The 20,474-nt window shown below is 46.1% G+C and overlaps 1 protein-coding gene across 14 annotated transcripts in view; it reads left to right on the top strand.

The window, feature by feature from the left end:
• The window catches only part of RAB11FIP3 (RAB11 family interacting protein 3), an 86,057-nt gene that overhangs the window by 59,007 nt on the left and 6,576 nt on the right, over positions 1 to 20,474 (top strand). For 6 of the 14 annotated variants that reach the window (XM_083473647.1, XM_083473646.1, XM_083473652.1 and 3 more), the window contains 8 exons: positions 1,873 to 2,049; positions 8,109 to 8,243; positions 12,465 to 12,500; positions 15,597 to 15,690; positions 16,402 to 16,505; positions 17,390 to 17,530; positions 17,984 to 18,065; positions 20,243 to 20,380. In XM_083473647.1, coding sequence (XP_083329773.1) covers positions 1,873 to 2,049; positions 8,109 to 8,243; positions 12,465 to 12,500; positions 15,597 to 15,690; positions 16,402 to 16,505; positions 17,390 to 17,530; positions 17,984 to 18,065; positions 20,243 to 20,380 — 907 coding nt within the window. The remainder of the gene's footprint in view (positions 1 to 1,872; positions 2,050 to 8,108; positions 8,244 to 12,464; positions 12,501 to 15,596; positions 15,691 to 16,401; positions 16,506 to 17,389; positions 17,531 to 17,983; positions 18,066 to 20,242; positions 20,381 to 20,474) is intronic. The other 8 variants (XM_083473650.1, XM_083473649.1, XM_083473644.1 and 5 more) reach the window with 3 other exon arrangements.

Here is a 20,474-nt window from a genome sequence, read left to right as displayed (position 1 = left end):
ATAGAGGTGCAGGGGTTTGGTGCTTTTGGTTTAAGCCACTTCTTACTCTGATTTAGAAATTATATTTGAAGAGCCTTTCCAAGCCTTTAAAGTTCTTCAGTCCTGAAAGACCTGCAGCTCACTTACAGATTCAACCTCATTTACCTTGCAAAGTGGGTGGCCCTTAGGCCCCCTTTTCCAGTCAGGGAAGTGAGGCTGCAGGGCCACGTCCCAAGACCTGTCTAGTGACAACTCAGCTAGTTTAAAATGGCAAACGAGGACTCGCATCTGTGACTCTGTCCACTAGGCTATGCACCCATGTATGAATGGCGTTCTTTTTGTTACGGAATGCTGGTATCTGTGAAATAAGCCTGGCGTCTGTGCCTTTGACAAGTTACACTGCTTAAAAGCATGTTCCTGGGCCCTTAATAGGATTATGCAGTCCTAAATGCCGCAACACTTTAATATGTGGGTTGGCTGTGCAGCTGAAAATATTTTACCGTTGATTCAGCCGCCTCTTAGATTGGTTGCCTGCCATACAGCCACTGCCTTATTGTATGCACTTTCTACAAAGGACATAAGTTTTGCTTGGCCCAGCTATATTTGCGTTGTGCTTGGGCATTCACAGCACCTTCTGCAACGCTGGGTCTGCACAGATTTGCAGCCTTGGGTGTATGCATGCAAGCTCTGTCATGTGTCACGTGCCTTGGCCTTGAGTGGTGTACTCCAGGACAGAGCAGTGATTGGTTTGGTCACCAAACTAAAACAAGGAAGAGGGGAGGATTGCATCCAATGTAAGAGCCCTCCTGCATCAGGCCAAAGGTCCATTGAATCCAGCATCTGGTTCCCACAATAGCCAGCCAGTAGCCATTCTGCCATCTGCAGAAGACTGCCATGCAGGCCCCTGGCTCTCTCATTTCGCACTCTGCTGGCTGAGGCTGATGGTACTATGAGTCCAATGCAGGTGGAAGGCACCAAGTTCATAAAAGCTCCCTTGTAGCTTGCAGCAATCACTGCTGCTCCTGTTAACCAAGTCAGCCCAAAATATTTATCTACTAGCAGCCCCATACGTGGCATTGCTCAGGCATTGCTAAGAAAGCATAAAATCAACACAGTTGCTTTGATCAGTTCAGTCTGCCGCCTTGATTCAAAATGATGTGCAACCGTATCCAAACACTGACAGAAACCTGTTCTTTGATCTTGGGGGTCATCATGCAAAATTTGATTATGATATCTTAAAAGGTGCTGAAATGCGTAGTGAATGAATGAACTAACAACTTTCCAAAATATATAAAAGGTAAAGGGACCCCTGACCATTAGGTCCAGTCGCGGACAACTCTGGGGTTGCGGCGCTCATCTCACTTTATTGGCCGAGGGAGCCTGCATACAGCCTCCGGGTCACGTGGCCAGCATGAATATGCCGCTTCTGGCGAACCAGAGTGGTACCTATTTATCTACTTGCACTTTGACGTGCTTTCGAACTGCTAGGTTGGCAGGAGCAGGGACCGAGCAACGGGAGCTCACCCCGTCGCAGGGATTTAAACCGCTGACCTTCTGATCGGCAAGTCCTAGGCTCTGTGGTTTAACCCACAGCGCCACCCGCGTCCCTTCCAAAATATATAGTAGATAACTAAATTTGGATCCTGAATGCCATTGTGGTGAAGCCACATGATAAGTGTAGTAATACATAAATGATTACATAATGATTGATAAATGTCATAAATAATAATATTGTGGATCTGTGGCAGCAGAAAAATGCAGGCAGCAGTCTTGAGCATGACTCCATCAATGCTGCTCTCTGCAGGGGTGTGGCCATCATTTGTTGGAAGCGGTGGGTGTGGTGAACGCCTTGGTTCTTTCTCTTGAGATACTGACTTCCCTTTCCACCAACAGATCTCACCCTCATGACCTGCCTTTGACCTCGGACATTAACAATCACTCCATTGTCACCGTAATCAGCGGGGAGGAGCACTTTGAGGACTACGGGGAAGGGAATGAGGTGGATCTCTTCTCAGACAGCTTGTGCAACGGAGAAAGTGGCTTCAGTAGTTCATCCTTCCTCTCTCCCAGGTAAGATGGCCAGAACCTGTGTCTCATGTTGATGCATTTTGAACGTTTCTCAGCTGGCTGGTGCCTGTCTCTTAAGCTTCTTCCGTAGTCTGTCTTCAGCACCACCACCGCTGGTTGCTGTGTCGAAAGTAACTGTTGCATATAACTCTGGTTGTATGTCTTTGAGTCAGCCGCTAAACCAACCTTTCTCAATATGGTGCCCTCAATAAAGTTGGATTAAAACTCCCATCAGCCCTAGCCAACATGCTATGCTAGTTGAAGCTGATGGGAGTTGTAGTCCAGCAATATCTGGAGGGAACAGGTTGGCAAAGGCTGCAGTAAACATTGGCCCGGAGGGAAATCTGTTAGAACTGTGCAGGTGGCAGTATTGGTGAACAGTCATGAGATTGCTCCAGCACACGGCTTCCAGTTTTGCTCTGCTTTAATGGAGGAAGGCCCCACAACAGCAGGAGATTGTTGGTGAAGGAAAAACAAAGATGATTGAGGGTAATTATCCTTGCAAATCCCCCCCCCCCAGGACGGGAGGAATGGGCTTCACTCGCAGTTCATCTTGGAATCTGGCTCTCACTCCAGCAAGGAAAGTACTTCGCCTGTCGAAAACCCTCCAACGCCGCCATTAAGAAGCAGAGGTTCTCCTGTTAGCGTTTAATTTGACTAAAGTACAGGCGCATGCTAGAAGAGATGAGATCACAAATTCCAGAGCAAACCCAACTGCAAGGACTTTAAAGTTTGAACTTAAGATAAGACTTCATTTGGTGCAAAAGACGGGGGGAGGGGAGCCTACAGTTTCTTTATTTAAAGTTTTCTTCTCTACATTTATGATTCGGCAACCCTCCTCTGAATATTAGTTCAAATTATATTTGTACAAGCAAGGATGGAAGAAATTGGATTATAAATATGGAATATAACATCAAACAAAACTATGTGTGTAAAAAAAGCAAAAAGGGAGGGAAGCTCTATTTTGCAAAAGGTTTATGATGGAAACTTAGAGCTGAATCTTCCCCATTCTTTAGTGTTTACAAAGTGTATTGAATAACGCTAAGAGGACTTGGAATTTAATTTAGTTGGAAGTATAATTGCTCATATATCTTCAGTTGGAAGGAAGGATGAAAGGAGTCTGTGAACTGCCAAGGAACTGATAAGGTTTTTAGTGAGTCATCTACAGCTTGACAGATCACTCTTCTTCGCAGGCTGAGAGGAAAAATGGTGACAACAGGTTATTTATTGGGACAGAGTGACTTTTGCAGTTGTTATTAAAGTTGCAAAACAATGAATCAGGGGCAGAGTGAGGGAGAAATTTCTGGAACAACAATGGGATATCATCTCCTTCCAAGGCATGATGGATAACAACAGCAACCGGGGGCGGGGGGGAGACATCTTACGAGGACAGGAAGAAACACCATGGACAGAATAATTGCCACACACAGGAAGACAAGGATATAGCTTGAGTTTTATAAATCATTTAATGTGTCAACACGAATAGAAGTTATTAATACTGCAGTTGTTGTATAAGGGATTATTATTATGACCGGAATGTAATTGAAATTAATAACATTTTGGAACGAAGAAATAATGCAAATAATCAATCCATCAAAACATGCAGGGGGCTACTTCATCTAAATTATATAATTTGGTATTTGAACAATTGGTATTAATAATTGTATCATAAATTGTATTGCTATTATGGGGCGATTATTAGACTGTAATTGAAGACTAATAAGAATTTTTTTGCTCCCGCACACCCATCCTGATCACAGCTCCACAAGCACATGGGTGTACTTTCAACAGCGGCACACTAACATATCAAACGTGGGTCAAGTGGAGGATGGGAAGGTCTGGTTGTTCCAGCACGTTCCCAGCACTGCCTGGTTGCGCTGTCTCCACATTCTCAGCACTCCCCACCCAGCTGGGGTTAGCTTGGCTATTGAGTACTTCCACCAAACAGGTTTTTGCTGGTATCGAGTTGGCTTGTTTACCAGCCTGATACTCTGAAGCCGTCAGGGCACACCTTGCCACAGTTTTCTCCCCTCTGTGTGCTGAATGTGCAGGGGAGTAGCTGTGAGCCAACAACACACAGGCAGCAGGAAGAAAATGACTGTGCTACATAGCAAGCTGCAGCACCCCAAGTTAAATCATTGGTCCATCTGGTTCAATCTTGTCCATACTTACTGGCTCTGCAGGATTTCGGAGAGAGCTCTTTCCCCGTTCTACCTGGAGTTTTAAGCTGACAGCATCCACACGAAAAGCAGAGGTGCTCTGCCTTTGCAAACATAGGAAGGTGTGTTGCACTGAGTCAGACCATTGATCCATCTTGCTTGGTATTGTCTACACTGACTCGCTGCAGATTTCCAGAGTTTCAGAGAAGGGTCCTTCCCAGCCTGACCTTGCGCATGGAAAGCAGATGCTCTACCACTGAGCTATGACAAAAGGCCCTGTGCACCACAAATCCTGCTTCTCTCACCTCTACAGATCCATATAAATGTGTCCTAAGCAGCAGGGAGAAAATGATTTGTGTGAGAGAGTGATACTTTCTTCGGCTGCACGAAATAGCTATGGAAGATGATGGGTGTCGCATACCTTCTGTGATGCCTTCTGAGCAGAATAAAGCACCTTTCTCCTCCCTTTCCCATTCAGTCCATAGAGATGCCTTCATTTTAGGGCATTTCTCCCATATCTGTGCAGATGTTTCTCTACCTGGATTACATGTTCCTGTGGCACACAGGTCATCACGGCCTGTTCCCTTGGCATGCAATGGGTCCAGGTTGCCAGGTGTGCTAGCAAATCACCCAGCAGCTTAGTGCAAACACATTTTCACTCCATTCAAGGAAATGAATGTTTTGATGGGATCTAAGTAAGGCCATGTGCAGATTGACCATACATTGGTGCCAAATGAACCTGCTGGGAAATGAGGCAAGCAGGAGGAGCCAGTTTATCATAGGAACAGAGGAAGCTGCCTTATCAGACCACCGGCTGGCAGCAGCTCTCCTGGATTTCAAGCAAGCGTCTCTCCTAGTCTCTAGCTTGCAGATGCCTGGGATAGAACCTGAGGCTGTCTGGTCCTAAGGCTGTTTGCCAAAGGGGATGCCCCTGAAAGATGCTGAGCTGGACTCTGGCTACCGGCTGCTAACGGCTTGTGTGGTTGTTGACAGGATGCTTGGCGCTGGCTAGTCCTGCTGAGTGAGCAGGAGAAAATAGGGAGAGTTGCACAAATGGGTTGAAGGGCTTCCTGTTGTCAGTAGTCCAGCAGGAGCAGGGATTTCCTATGGAGATGTGAACAGGAAGATGCATCTTACTCCTCTCCTAGCTCAGAAGCTGCCATTTTGTCCCAGCAAGCAAGTCTACTGCATACAAATATGTCCTCTACTCTCTGCACTCCTGAGGTTGTTATACTTAAGGATGGATGGATCTGTCAGTTGACTTCTCTCTGCTTCTCATTTTTTCCAACCTTGAATTCAGTTCTCTTCATTTCTGCAGCAATTTGTGTGTTGTTGTTGTTGTTTTTTTTAAAAAAAACCCTTCATTTAAATCCCAAGTGGAAATACAAAAAAAATCAGGAAAAACAGGAGGGGTGGCTCAGCGACCACAGAATGCTTGTTTATTGTAGGATGGGGGAGAGAGGGAATGGAGAGGTGGACTCCGGAACAGCCACCCTCCATGCTGCAACACAATGGCGGTGTAGCTTGAGAATGACTTGAACATCTTTCTATGCTGAACAGAGTGCTTCTTCTATTTGCGGTTTGGTTTTGCTCTCTTCTCCCAGTCTTCCCCACAGTGCTGCCCTTACTTAAGCAAAAGCAACAGCTTTTGGTGGTGTAGTGGTTAAGAGCGGTAGTCTCGTAATCTGGTGAACTGGATTCGCGTCTCTGCTCCTCCACCTGCAGCTGCTGGGTGACCTTGGGCCAGTCACACTTCTCTGAAGTCTCTCAGCCCCACTCACCTCACAGAGTGTTTGTTGTGGGGGAGGAAGGGAAAGGAGAATGTTGGCCGCTTTGAGACTCCTTCGGGTAGTGATAAAGCGGGATATCAAATCCAAACTCTTCTTCTGTAGCATTTACAAAGAGAGGAACATTTTGCTTTGCAACTTGTGCAGAGGTGGTTCTTGAGTCCAGATTTCCAGAGCAGGGTGTTTCTGCAGTTAACAAGTTGCAAGCTTTTCCTGCTCTCAAGGAAGGAGCATTGCACTCCAAATCGTGTGGAGCGAAATGGAAAGTGTTGTATCAGTTAGCACCAGAGCTTGTTCTTCTCTAGGTTTGATTCTTCATTGTGTTTTTTTCCTCCTCCTCGCAAGCTTCAGCTCCTGCTAGGCCTCAGTGTTAAAAAAATATTATTTTTTTAAAAAGTGAATGACTTCTTTGGGGGTAGGAAGGGGATCAGTTGTGGGAGTTTGTTGCACATTTTAGAAGAACTTCATCTGAAATCAGTAGCTTGGTATAAGAATGCTGTTATGCATACAGTGCCAAAGATTTTTGACTGCACACCAAGAAGTGTGAAGCTCCTGTAGTTTGCAACAGCTTCAGTTCTGGCACCATAGGTCAGCATGTTCGGGCATCTGCCACAGACCCACATATTCCTGCAGGGGTCCCTTTGACAAGAGCCCCCTGGACCAGCTGCAGTAAAGGATGCGCATTCACTGAGGGGGCACAAAGAGGGGGTCTTTCCCCAGGGCCCTCCAAACCCCGGGACTGATGCTGCTTGGCTTGTTGCTTCTTTCCATCCAAATAGATGCTTGCAGCCTCCTCTTGAGATGTAAGTTGCTCAGCAAAACAGCAGGAACTGAGCCAAGTCGTTTACTGTCTTTCCAGGTGTTTGTAAATTTAACCTTGTTTCTACCAGCTCACACCTCTGTGTGTCTATGTTTGTGTTTGCGTGTGTGTGTGTATTTAAATTAAACCTCTCCTTTGTGGTTTTCACTATTAACCTTATCTCCGATTTAAACCTTGTGGCTTCCAGAAGTTTATTTCAGTGGAGGGGAGGTATAACCACCTGCCTCTCTCAAACATATTTTTAATCCTTACTGTAAAAAATTTTTTTAGCTGTCACAGTACCAAAAATGGCTGCCACAGATCACTACATGTGTAAATGTTGGTACAGATCATGTGCAACCACGTTGGCTTATGGAGAGTTCCAAGGGTCACACAGAATAGCCTGGAGGGCTATATTTGGCTCCTGGGTTTGATGTTCCCATCCAGTATCCTATATAGTGTGGATGGGATCTGGCTGTCCTGATAATGACCTTTGCAAAGGCTTCTAGCAAGACAGATGAGCATCAGTTGGGACACTCTATTGCAGGTATTCCCAAACTGCAGTTCACAGACCACCAGTGGTCTGCAAGCTTCATTTAGGTGGTTCACGGCGTGTTGTCTGTGGATTTGTGGTTGAAGATGAGAGAAGGCACATACACCACATTAAATATTAATATTGATTTAGAATGGTATTTTTCTTGATGCTTTTTTAGTTGGAAAAAAATACCAACTGAGCACACGCACACCCTTTTCCCCAAAAGCTCAGTTCAGATGTAAAGTTCATGCACAAGCACTGAAGTGGGGAGAGACTGAAAGTTGTTAAAATCCATAAGGAGGAAAATGTGGATCCAACCATATGTTAGGGAATGCTGCAGTTTGTCCTGTAGGGTCTTTGTTTGTGTGCTGGATGAGTGGCCACCAGTTCATGGAATTCAAATTATAATACAATGAAATTCAAATTAAAAGAAATAAAAGAAGCAGTAATAATACAATTAAAAATCATGCACAATGCATTACAGTTTCTGCAACAGGCAGAAAAATCATGAAGTGGTCTTCTAAGACACTCAGCAAATCTTCAAGTGATTTGTGGGGTGAAGTGGCAGTTTGTTGGAAAGAGGCAGCAAATCATTGTCTCCTTGAAACGGCATTAACTAGCCCACACCTTTCTTTTACAAAACACCACCTGCCTCCAAAATTGGCTACTCGAGAGCATCCGTCTTCTTCTCCTTCAACTTCTGGAAGCCACAGGTGGAATCGAGGGGCTCTGCCTGAATGTTCTACTTTTTTACAAGAATGACACACTTGTGATTTTTCTAGCACCAACCCACTTGCGGCGAAACTGCACAGCATTATCACTGACGAGGCGTTTGAGTTTTACTGTACCCAGTGCCACAAACAAATCAACCGCCTCGAGGACCTGTCTGCTCGCCTAAATGATCTTGAAATGAATAGGTAACTCGTTTGGGGCATGAGACACTCTTCTTTTTAAAGTTGCATGATTTATATGTTCATGGGAAAGTAGGACTTGCATGGTTTGCTAAGCATGGGTGCTCGCTTTTTTCCTTCCTTCTTTCTTGTTTAACAAATCACGTCTGCAGTACGTACAGAGGAAGGGCCCTGAACTGCTGTTGTCTATTGTCGAAGGCTGAACTGTGAATCAGGAATCTAGTTCGAATCCAGTTCGAATCTAGCCTCTGCCAATCTGCCTACCAGGCAGCTTTAAGTGATATTTGGGCCCCTGTTATTGAAACCATTTGATATTTGGGGAGCTTACGCTGCAGGGTGGGCCTATTTCCTTTGAGGTTTGCCAAATTGGTTGGTTGGTTTATTTCACAAGATTTATTTTATATACCACTCGAATGTAATACAATAAAACCCCAGAGCTTATTTACAAAAATAACAAATTTAAAACGGCTAAGTGTGATGATGGAGCAGTATATTATTCAGTTGTGGTTTCCCCCACCCTCACCCCCCATCCTCTTAGGAACATAGGGTTGTGGCCCTCCAAGTCATACTCAAGAATGGACCCACTGCAATAGATCCAAGTTAGTTTTGTCCATTAATTTCAGTGGATCGACTCTTAAGTAGAGCTTGGCATTGGAGACAAGCCATAGGAAGTTGCCTTATACTGAGTCAGGCTGTTGACCCCTTTATGTCAGTTCTGGTCTGGGTCTGTCCAGGATTTCAGGCAGGGGCCCCTCCCAGCCCTATCAGGAGATACCAGAGATTGAACCCAGGACCTTCTGCATGCAAAGCAGCTTCCCTGTCACTGAGCCACAGCCCTTCCCCATCACCCTCTTCACTGCCTGTGTGTATATCTTCAGGGCGGGAGGCTGTTTCTGAATAGCAGTCTTGATCACTGGCTGCTGATAATGCACATCAGTGTCTGTGCAACTTGCACTCAGTTGACTGCCCTTAAAAAAATGTTGGGAGATGGAGGTGTTTGTTAGCGCTGCATGTGAAAGCACCCTATCTCTATCCCTTCAAAACCAGGAAGAACACTGCCACTGAGAGTCCTCCTTTTTGCATTTTCTCTGCTCTGTAATTAATCTCCTTTGCGTGAACTAATCTGTGTGTCTGAAGCAAATGTGGTGTTTCTGGATTCCTCCTTGGTGCCTTTGTGATCTACGCTGGCCTAAGGAGAACGGGGCGTGGGGAATGGCAGCAGCTAGCGAAAGAGGTGGGGGGCTTCAAGCAAGACGAGGCAATGGTGGTATTAGAAAGCAGGTTGAGAATTGTAGATGAATATGTTGGGCTGGCTTGGTAAATGGAGACCGTAGCGATCGCTGCAAGCCATGAGGCAGCTGTCACCAATCTAGCCCCCTCCACCTGCTTTGGATAGCATCTCTCATCAGCCTCAGTCAGCACAGATGTTGGCAAATGTTGGGATAAGCCATGGCAGAAGGCATGGAGTTGGGTATGGCAGATGGGAGGAGGAGATGAGGCAAATAAGAGAGGAACATGAGAGGCCTTGCTGCAGTGCAATCTTATGCAGCTCTACTCAGTAAGTAAGCTTAATTGAGTATGTGTGCAGGTTTGTAGTCTTGTCAATTGATCTACTGCATTTACTTGAATCTAATGTGCCATTGAATCTAATGCGCACCCTAATGTTCATGATGTAATTTGGCCAAGAAAGGTGCGCTTTACATTTGAGTTAATGTGGTATTTAGCTCAGGATTGTCCGCACAATGACTGGCAGTAGTTTTTCAGGCAGGGCTCTTCCCCAGTCCTTATTTGGAGATGCTGCGGGTTGAACCTGTGACCTTCTACATGCAAACCAGGTGTCCTGCCACTCAGATACAGCCCCTTCCAGCCTGAAGGAAATGATTGCATTAGATCGGTGTGGTGAGATCAAAGGCTTATGACAGCATTGCAAACATTGTGAATGGAGATGTCATGTATTCTGAGAACCCCCTTTTCGTACTGCTTCATAGATTTCCAGCAATTATATTATGCTGAATGTCCAACATCCCTAACTCCTTCTGGTGGATGTTCACAAGGGGAAGTCACAGAAGGCATGGTTTGGGGAAGAGATGGTGTGACAGTGGAGGCTGCTATATCAGGGCAAGTGGAGCACTGGCCCTCTAACCTCAGCCTACCCTCAGCCAGCCCCCACCTGCCCACTCCGACACATTGCCAGTCTAAGGAATGGCACAGCCAATCAGCTTCCTTCTCCTTAGGCTCCGGGTTGCCCCTTGTAGCACTCAGCAGGGAGGAGGAGGGCAACAAAAGTTGGCTTTGACTCTAGTTCTGGCTGTGCCTGTCATTGGCTCTGGCTCCACCTACTGTTGGTCCCTCCCCCTGTCTTCCGCCTTACCAGTTCAAGAGGGCAGCAGCCACCTCTGAACATGGCAAGGATGTCTTGGTGCCATGTGCCACTGCCAACAGGGACCTACGGACATTGCTGGCTGCGTGTGCCTGTATGACATGCCTACTGCTAAAGTATGTTCAAATCCATGTTGCCGTTTTTACACGCAGATGCCTCCCCTTTCTCTCCACTGGAACTTAGGTTGTAAATGCCAAGAAGAGGCTGACCTTTGTTTGCATGTTTCTCTGTACAGCACTGCATGCATTAAGGGTGCTATATATAGAATCTCAGCATTGAAAAGGACCTCCAATACCTTTTAGTGACTCTCTGTTGATGCAAGAAGCCCACTCCTACAGCTTCTCTGATAGGTGGCTACCCAGCTTAAAAACCTATCGCAACGGTCAATCCATTCCTCTCTGTGTGTTTGCATATATTATGTTCTGCTCTTAAGGACCAGCCCTACCATTAGGCAAAGTGAAGCAGTCGCCTCAGGTGGTGGATGCTGGCAGGTGGGTGGCGGCAGCAGCAGCACCTTCAGCCATTCCTGCTGAGCCTCCTGGGCATTCTCCTCTGGTGGAGGTCAGAGCTATGTGTGCTAGAGACTTGTTATGCACCCCCTAAACTAGCATGCTGCCTTCATGTGTGGTGGAGGACACAATCCCTTTCCCAGTGTTGAAGCAAGATTAAAGTCCCAGTCCAGGCCACACTTGCGCCAAACATTTAAAGCACTATGCTGCCATGTTAACAGCCATGGCTTATCCCAAAGCATTCTGGGAACTGTCATTTGTTATGGGTTCTGAGAGTTGTTAGGAGACCCTTTCTTCCTCTCACAGAGCTACAGTTCCCCAAGTGCTTTAACAATCAATTCACCTTTCCCAATGAACTCTGAGAGAAGCGCTGGCTGTTAATGTGGCACCATAGTGCTTTAAATGCATGGTGCAGATGTGACCCCGGTCAGATTCTGCTCTTGGAATTGTGGGAGATGGGGGACAGATGCCCTCTTGTCCTTTGCCTCAGTGGATAAAAATATTTTGGGCAAGCTGTTGCTCCTAAATGATATATATCTTAGCAGTTAAAACGTAGTCCCTGAAACAGATACACACACCTCTAGAGGTCAGAAAAGGTGATGCCACGATTTGGGCTAGAAACCTTTTTCCTAGGGGTGACCTTTAAGAGTTCTCTCAGCCCCCCTACTTACTAGGTTTGGGTTCTCCTCTCTCTGCTTCTTGTCGTGTTTCCAGTCATCCTTCCGGCCCCTTCTCCTCTTTCTCTGACAGAAGCTCCTACTTAGAAAGATGGCCAGGGCACGTCCAGCCTTGTTTCGTAGTGGGGCTTTTTCAGGTGTGTGCATTTGGCTTCACCTCTGTGTGCCACAGACCTTTTCTGTGGTGCTCCTGTTGGAGGTACGTTGCTTGGCACTCCCTGCACCTTGCTATCGGGGGTTCAGATGCCCGCTTGGCTGACAGGTGGGTTTAAATCCAGCAGAAGCCGAAAGTCCCACCACACTCAAGTTCTATTCTTAGCCTCGGGATCTGTTTTCAGGACTGGCCAGCGAACGGACGCGGGGGGAAGAGGAGCGGTGGACGCTCCTGCAGGCACCGCAGAGGGCCCGTTTTGTTCCGTTCCGATGTTGCAGCGCTGCTAAAAACGTGTGCAGAAAAGATGCTGCCTCTGGCTGGGTTTGGATTTGGGGCGGGATGGGGCGGGACATGGGGTGCATGGCCTGGGTGTGCTGTGTTGTGCATTTGTGCCGTGAATTGTAAAGGATATGCCCCTGCCGCTCTGTCTTCGCTTGCTTCCTGTTTCGCTTGTTGCTCTTGGGTGTCAGTTTTCCTGACTTAGTTTTCCTGTTGTTCATTCCACAGTCCAAATAAGAGGCTCTCAAGCAAGAAGGTAGCCAGGTACGCTCTGATGTTCCTTTTACTCTCCCTGCGCTTGCTCTCAAAGCCCACTCGACAGCTTCCTTGCATGGGTCCCCCCCCCCATGTGGTGGGGGTCACTCTTTCTCCTTCCACCTTCTCTTTTCAGGGACTGCCTGAGGGCAGTTTCTTTCCTTGTTTTTTTAAAAAAGTACATCTCCTGAGCAGTTACATCTTTCGGCGTTGCATGCTAGAAGTGCATGTGGGTGGTCTTTGTTTGGTATATTTTCTCCTTGTCCCAGAGGGAATGGATGAAGGTACTCCTGGAGGCTCTATTTGTATTTTGCTTGGATTTGAGGAGTCTTGCAGTTTGGGAGGGTTGTCATTTTTTTTCCTTGTCTGCGGGGGGCTGGTGGAGAAGGGGGACACAGCGAACCCGCATTTCCACACTGGGTACAGAGGAGGGGGCTTCTCTCCTCCCTGTAGCCTGTTTGGTTTCTCTGCTGGCTGCTCAGGAGGGCCGGATTGCTTGACCTGTCCTCCATCTGCCCTACTCACCAACTGACATGCTGCTCCTTGTTACCAGTCTAGCACTTAAATTTGGAAGGCTACCTTGTCTCAGGGGTAAAAGCTGCAAGGCTTCTGCCCAGCGTACCTTGGGAGACTGCTTTCTCCACGTGGGGCTCTCCTGTTAAAGCATCTCAGACATCCACCAGCACACACTTTATTTTAATGATTATTCTCTACACATAGGTTGCAAAAAGAACAAAGTGTGAGAAAGGGCATTCTTGGGGCTTCTTCCTGCTCTGGCTCACTCTCTTCCCCCAACCCGCCATTATGGAATAGCATCCTGCTGCTGATTTGCCAAAATTCAACCAGAGCATGTGGATACCCATCTGTTGGTCCGCCCTTCAGGACTCACGATTAAACTATGAAAGTTGCACAAGGGGTGGGTGTTCTTCGCTGGATTAGGTGTTGCTTTTGCTGCCATTTTGGGTCTGGGAAAAGGGGTTAGCTTTAATCAGAGTAACCCACTGAAATTAACGGACATGGTGAACTTAGTTCCTTTCTTTTCAATAGGTCTACTCTGACTAAAACTTAGGTGGATACATTTAAGCAGCTAAAACACCAGCAACTGCCTCCCGCAAAGTAGGTGATACACACACACACAGTCCTCCATCTATTTTTAAATTCTATTTATTACATTTATACCCAACCTGAGCCTCTGAAGTGAAGAGATAGAGGAGCATTTAAAAACTACATGGGAGGGACTCCTCACACACCCCAGCCCAAGGTAACATCCATGAAAGGTGCCTATAAGACTGGAGCTTTTACATCAGTTTCCTCGTTTATTGGGGGGCAGGATGCAGCTCACCAACCCTCTCATGCCAGCTGGCCAGTGGAACCAGTTTCATTCCGACATGAACACTGGTTGGGACAATATTGATTGCCCAGTCCCCGCTGTGTCCTCCTCCTGCCACCACAGCCAGAGGTAACTAACATGGCATCCTCCAAATAAATGCTGCTGGGCCCCAACTTCCATCAGCCCCACCTAACATGGACTAGTGGTTAGGGATGATGGGAGCTGTAGTCTTGCAACCTCTGGGTTAGGTTGGCTATCCCTGCCATATGGCCTGGCTCAGATCTAATGAGCCATCAGGAAGGAGGCTGTGCTTGCCCTCTTGCAGGGCTTTTGGGGTGGCATTTTTTACCAAAGCTGATGGTATTCCTGGCTCTGCCTTGTTTGCAAGAGACAGGTTTTGCTGCTGTGGAGGGAGATCTGGAATGAGGTCCATAGCTTCCAAGCTGCCTGTATATATTTCATGCTTTCCTTTGATTCATCAGCATGTAACTTTTATTAACCACCTGTAACCTATCATTAACCACCTCTTATTAACCACCCTTCAAACACTACAATGTGTTCACAGTCTCTCGGTGCATGAATTTCTGTATTAAGGCTTTGCATGGCGGGTGGGGAAGGCAGAGGACACCCAAAGCCTGCCTCCCCCTTGTCCTTTGGGTGGAATATTGAACACTCTTTAAGTGATAAAGTGCATTACTAGTTAACAGCTGATAAATGTCTGACCTGGGTGTCGTGTCATAAAATGATGGCCTTTGGACCACAACAGAGGAACACAGGGAGAAGTGTTAAAATGGAAGCAGCTTCCATGGGTGTGGGGGCATAGAATCGTAGCATTGTAGAGTCAGAAGGGACCATGAGGGTCATCTAGTCCAACCCCCTGCAAGGCAGGAGCCTCAACATGATGGGAAGGCTTGTTTTATGAATTTGCTCTCTGCCTGCCTCTTAGGGAACACAGAAAGCTGCCTTATGCTTTCCACCTAGCTGAGTACGGTCTACACTGACTGCCAGTGGCTCCCCAGGGTTTTAGGCAGAGAAATTTCCTGCCCCTACCTGAAAATGTGGGGATTCAACCTAGGAACTTCTGAATACAAGGCAGGTGCTGTGCTCCTGAGCTATAGCTCTTCCCACGAAGTAGATTAGACTGAAATACAGCCGCTTGCCCAAGGCTGTCTAATAGGCTTTAGAGTGGGTGAGGATTTGAATGTAGGATTCCCAGATGCAAACGGGACACTCCAGCAATTTATCCTGGGACGTCCAGCCTGCGAAGTATATATTCTGCAGCGTTCAGCCACGGTCCTTCCTCTTTCATGTTCTTTATTGCTCTTGAGAACGTGTTTTATCTCACTGCCATGAAGATCAGAAAGAAATTAAGTGGGAGAAAGTCAGATCTTAATCATCCCATATTCCAAAGAGCAAAGGGGAAAAGGTGTGTAAGTGTGGGTACCTGGTAATACGCTATTGTTCTTTCTGCCACCCCACAAAGGTGCCAGACAACCTTGTTCAGCTTAGAGGACTATCGAGGGATGCTGTGGGTGGGCAGGCAGTAGCCCGTGAAACAGAAGTGTTTGGGGTTTTTTAATTGAGAAATCCAACTCTGGTAGTCAGACAGGGCTTCTGAACTGCACTTGATGATGGAATCCCCTGCAGGAAGGGAAAGGAGCAAGGTGGAAATGTTAACCCATGCACAACTGTGCTAGTTCGGTGTTCTCCTCTGTGATGATGGTCCTTCTAATTGTCTTCTTGCTTTGGATCGGCCTGGTCTGTCTTCGTTACAGGCACCTTCACCAGACAGGAACCCTCCCTCTAGATGTCATGGAGGAACCCTTTCGGAACAACACCGAATGCCTGGAAGAGGACATCACTGATAAGGTGGGTGTGTTTTACAGCTGGAAAGCATTACTGTTAGAGTGTGTGGAAGCAAATGCTTTCTTCTCTGTCTGTCTGTCTGTCTCTCTGTTAAAGATCTGGATATGTGTCTCCTGATCAGGAGGAGACTAACACAGACCAGTGACTCATACAGAGAGGCAGCAGACACCCTCCTCCCATAAGGGTGTAATGCTGCTCCAGTACTGCTCCAGACAATTTCAGGCTCCCACCAGCCCCAGCCTGCATGGCCACTGGGATGCTTTACTTTTTATGTGTTTAGAAAAATTTCTAACCCATCCTTTATTAAAGGCCACAGGTTCCCTATTCATGATTATAAGAAGGCCACCCCCCACTTTCCCAGCTGCTGCTGCTGCGGTGCACTGGCTTAGGATATGCGAGCATCCAGCATCTTAAGGGTTTTGAAACAGCAGCCCTGATCATTGACTCAAATGGATTACCAAGAAGGAGCATTCTAGTTTTAAATCTCTCCCAAAAGGTGAGGCTTTGGGTATTACAGACTAAGGAGCCAAGGATGATAATATGACGTTAAGCAAAGGACCATGAAGTGCGGAGGAAACAAAGTGTACAATTGGTTAGAGCTGCTTGCTCTTGAATTGGACCAAAACCTCTGGCCCCAGACTGGCTTTCATGCCCTATGGGTGAAGCAAGAAGGACAGGCCTTTTAATGCTTGACTCTCACTGCTCCTTCTGCAGGTGATCTTCCTAGAGAAAAGAGTGACAGAGCTGGAAAAGGACACGGCAGCAAATGGGGAGCAGCACTGCCGCTTAAAGCAGGAAAACCTGCAGCTGGTGCACAGGTAAAAATCGGGTGGGTGGGAGGTTGGCTTGCATGTCAGGTGTCAGCTTTGAGGCGAGCCTGTCTGTGTGTTCAGAAATGGCATGTGACACAGTTGTGTGGAATGACAGGGCTTGAGACATGACACAGTCCTATCAATCGTTAGTAGAATTTACTTTATCATGCTCTGTTATTTAGCTGGTGGAGACAATGAGAAAGAGGAGAACTGGTTCTGGTTTGGGGTGTATGAAAGCATCAAGGTCAACTCAGTGTTCCATTTTCCTCTATACTCAATATAATTTTTCTCTTTTATTTAGTTATTGTGGTTCTCTATTTTGGTAAGGTCTGTTAGGGTCCATGGCAGCTATATAAGTTGATCAACTTATAAAGCAGGGGACCCTTGGTTTAAACAAAGAAATTAGGCCAATGCTCAAATCATTGGGTGGGGGACATGATTCAGCTAATATTGTGAGGATAGGGTGTGCAGTTTTTGGATTTAATTATGGTCTCATGCTTCCCCTCCATGCCCCAGTAATTTGGGTGTGGTGTGTGTGTGTGCCATTTCAAATAGAATACTTCCTATTTATTTAAACACGTTTTCTATGTTTCTAAGCATTTACAAAGAACTACCTGAAATAGTAAGCAAATAATATTGATAGGAGCGAACATTAAAAACAAATTTAATGTCGTATTTTGTCAAAATATAAATAAAAACCAGCAACTTTAAAACAAGTATACACAATAAGAAAATTTTCTTAATTTCATGGTGAAATGACCCCTATACCAAATGTTATTTTCCTTCATTTGTGTGCAAAATGCTTTTTCGCCTGAACAGTTGTGCTCCAGGGGGAGTTGCCCTGTGGAGTGTCAGCCACTGAACTCTACAACCTCTTTATGTCTTCACAGAGCGAATGCCCTGGAGGAGCAGCTGAAAGAGCAGGAGCTGAAATCGGATGAGGTTCTCATGGATGAAATCCGGAAACAGCGGGATCTGCTGAGCAAGATGGAGCGGGAGAAGAGCATTGAGATCGAGAACCTCCAAGCCCGGTACGGTTGGCAAATGCGTGGAGACTCTGCTTAGGCACATCCATACTCGGGGTCATCCAGTTACATTCACTGGCAGAAGTTTCAGCACGTAAAAAAGGAAGCCCTTATTCGTACAACATATAGTTAACACGTGCTGGTGCTGGTGGGGCTACATTCCCCTTTGGACAGCCTTCTAGGGGTTCCCATGCCAGGGGTGGTTGGGACCAGGCTAAAGGTGGGTGGAGCAACCGATGTAAATTTTAGGCTTTGTACAGTTATTTACACTCACACACACTTCTGTATTCTCCATCCAGGCAAGCGAGAAGCAAGATCAGGGTTCAAGGGCACATGAGGCCAGCCAAGGCCAGTGAGGGGTGTGGCCTGGGGAGAGTCACAAGGGCCAGGCAGAGAGGCCTCCTGCTTGCAGGGATGGCAATACATTTCCAAGCTTATGCTTGTTTCTGTGAAATGCAGGATACAACAGCTGGATGAAGAGAACGGCGAACTTCGATCCTGCGTCCCTTGCCTGAGAGCCAATATTGAGAGGCTAGAGGAGGTGAGGTTCCTCTGCCAGGCAGAGATTTCTGTAATATGCCTCTGTGTGCCTTAAAAATAAAAGGGGTGCTTTCCTCTGGACCAGAACTTCTCAGTGGTAAAGAAAAATGCATATGGCTCTATGTTTCAGTTACACAGCATTAATTATCCCATCGTTACTCAGCATCCTTGCCTTCAGAGCAAGCTGTGCTCAGTTTGCTCTTGCCAGAGATGCTGCACACCTGCTTTAGGCCATACACTTATGCAAATCTCTGATTATTTGTCTCCCCCTGAGGTCAAATACTAGCCTTTCTCTGAATGCGAGCCTAGGCTGCCTTGTAACTTCAAACCTGTCACTTTTAGACTCCAATCCCTATGTTCACTTACCTTGTAGTAAACCCCACGGAATATAGCAGGGATTTCTTTGGAGTAAATATGCATAGAAATGTATGATGTATCCCCTGTGGTTTGCTATAGCGGTTATCCTAAGATGATACTGCATCAACTTTCTCTTATATGATCAAGTGGAAGGCTAGGTTGGAGGGATTGTGATTAGATTTTGGCTTAATTTTTGCAGGGGCAGGGGGTGGGTCACCTGTAATCCAAGATACAAAACATAGTACAAGTGAGTGAGACTTTTATTTTGGGATGCAGGCTACAAGTGTTCAGCTCCTTCAGATAAGAGGAAAGGAAAGGAAAGGGAAGGGAAGGGAAGGGGAGAAGGGAATTTTGTAGCAGGTAATTGGTGATTTGCAAGTAGAGCTTGTATCCAAGTACAGGGTGAGTCTTTTAAAAGAGGCCCTGTGGAACATGTGTACTCTGTATCCACGGGGCCTCTTTTAAAGGACTCATCCTATATATACTGTAACTGGGAAATTAACATTGTATATGAATTCTGTGATTTTATACAAAATGGGCAATATGCACAGATGGATTGCCCTTGGTATCAAAACCAGACATTCTGACACCTTGTTTCAAATATTAGCTAATAGTATGTGCCTTCAGTTTTTGTCCTTTTAACTTGAGAGTAATGGTTTCTGGACGATACATTTTTTAAAAAAGAAAGGTTCCTTGTCTCCTTGTCTAAAAATCTACACTTTTGTTTGTTCTATGATTTTCAGGCTATTTTTGTCCTGCTTTTTGGAAGCTTAATTTGACTATTTTTGCTGCATGGTTGAATACTTAGGGTATTGAGTTGAAACCTTCAGTTAGGCTTCTAGTTACTAATTGTTACTGGTAGCAAACAATTGTTTTGGTTAGATATTGAAAACTGGTGGTTATTCCATCATGTAAAGCATATCTGATCAACATTTTAGAGAATGCTGAAAAAGACAGGCTGATAGTTGTGGTAAGAACTTATCTCAGAAACTTCTTTGCTGCTAGCTAGAAATTTAATAGAAGAAGAAGAAGTTATTTTTTATTGCTTTTTTGCAACATGCATTGTCACTTTATTCCACTTAATAAGACACCAGTTTCTATAAAACTTTAAGGAGGATTATGAAGACCAAGAGTGTACAACAATCTCGTAAAGTAGGCCAGTGTTACCTTCATGTTACACATGTGGGTGGGGTGACAAAGCTGAGAGGAAGATATGCCTGAGGCCCCCTTTACATTCATGTTTTGCTGACTATATGAGGAGACAGTTTCAAGCAGCATCCATAATAATAAAACCCAACTAATAGCATGCGTTCCCTTGTCTGGATCACTTGTGCATTTCTAACCCCTTTGCCTTGCTTAAAGCAGGTTTCTTATGTTCCTTGCTTGTTGCCTTTCTGCCCTCTAGTGGCAGGCCAATGTTTTTAGTTGCCAACACAAATTCTGACATGGCTGGTTGTGGGCTCCTCCTCAAGTCTGCTCTCAGCATCATGAACTGCTTGTGGACAGTTACAGATAGGTAGCCGTGTTGGTCCGCCATAGTCAAAATAAAAAAGTTCCTTCCAGTAGCACCTTAAGGTGCTACTGGAAGGAACTTTTTTATTTTGCTTGTGGACAGTGTGTCAGCTCAAACAACCCTGAATTGGATACCAATGTTGTGTATTTTGGGATAGCGGGATATTAACTGAGCTTGGTAGCAATCAGTCCTGCAGTGTCTCTTTTCCAAGTGTGGGAAGGCATGGGGTCTTGGTGGACTTCAGAGGTGCTTGGAAGAGGCGAGAGTGTTGGGAGGATTACAGTTTCATTTCCCTGGTTTTTTTTCAGGAGAAGCAGAAGTTGCTAGATGAAATAGAAGACCTCACAATGCAGCTCAATGAGGAGCAGGAGAACAAGAGGAAGTTGGGAGACAAGCTGACCCATGAGAGGCACCAGTTCCAAAAGGACAAGGAATCGACCCAGGAGGTGAGCAGAGCCTGCTGGCTTCCAGAGGGGGACTGCACCATGGGGCACTCCCTGCTATCCTGCCTCACCCCCACCTCCATATATCTCACTCATC

This window comes from Podarcis liolepis (assembly GCF_965112155.1).
Source record: "Podarcis liolepis genome assembly, chromosome: 14".
NCBI lineage: Eukaryota > Metazoa > Chordata > Lepidosauria > Squamata > Lacertidae > Podarcis > Podarcis liolepis.
Note: the sequence above shows the minus strand (reverse complement) of the source record. Positions and strands in the feature narration are given on the sequence as shown.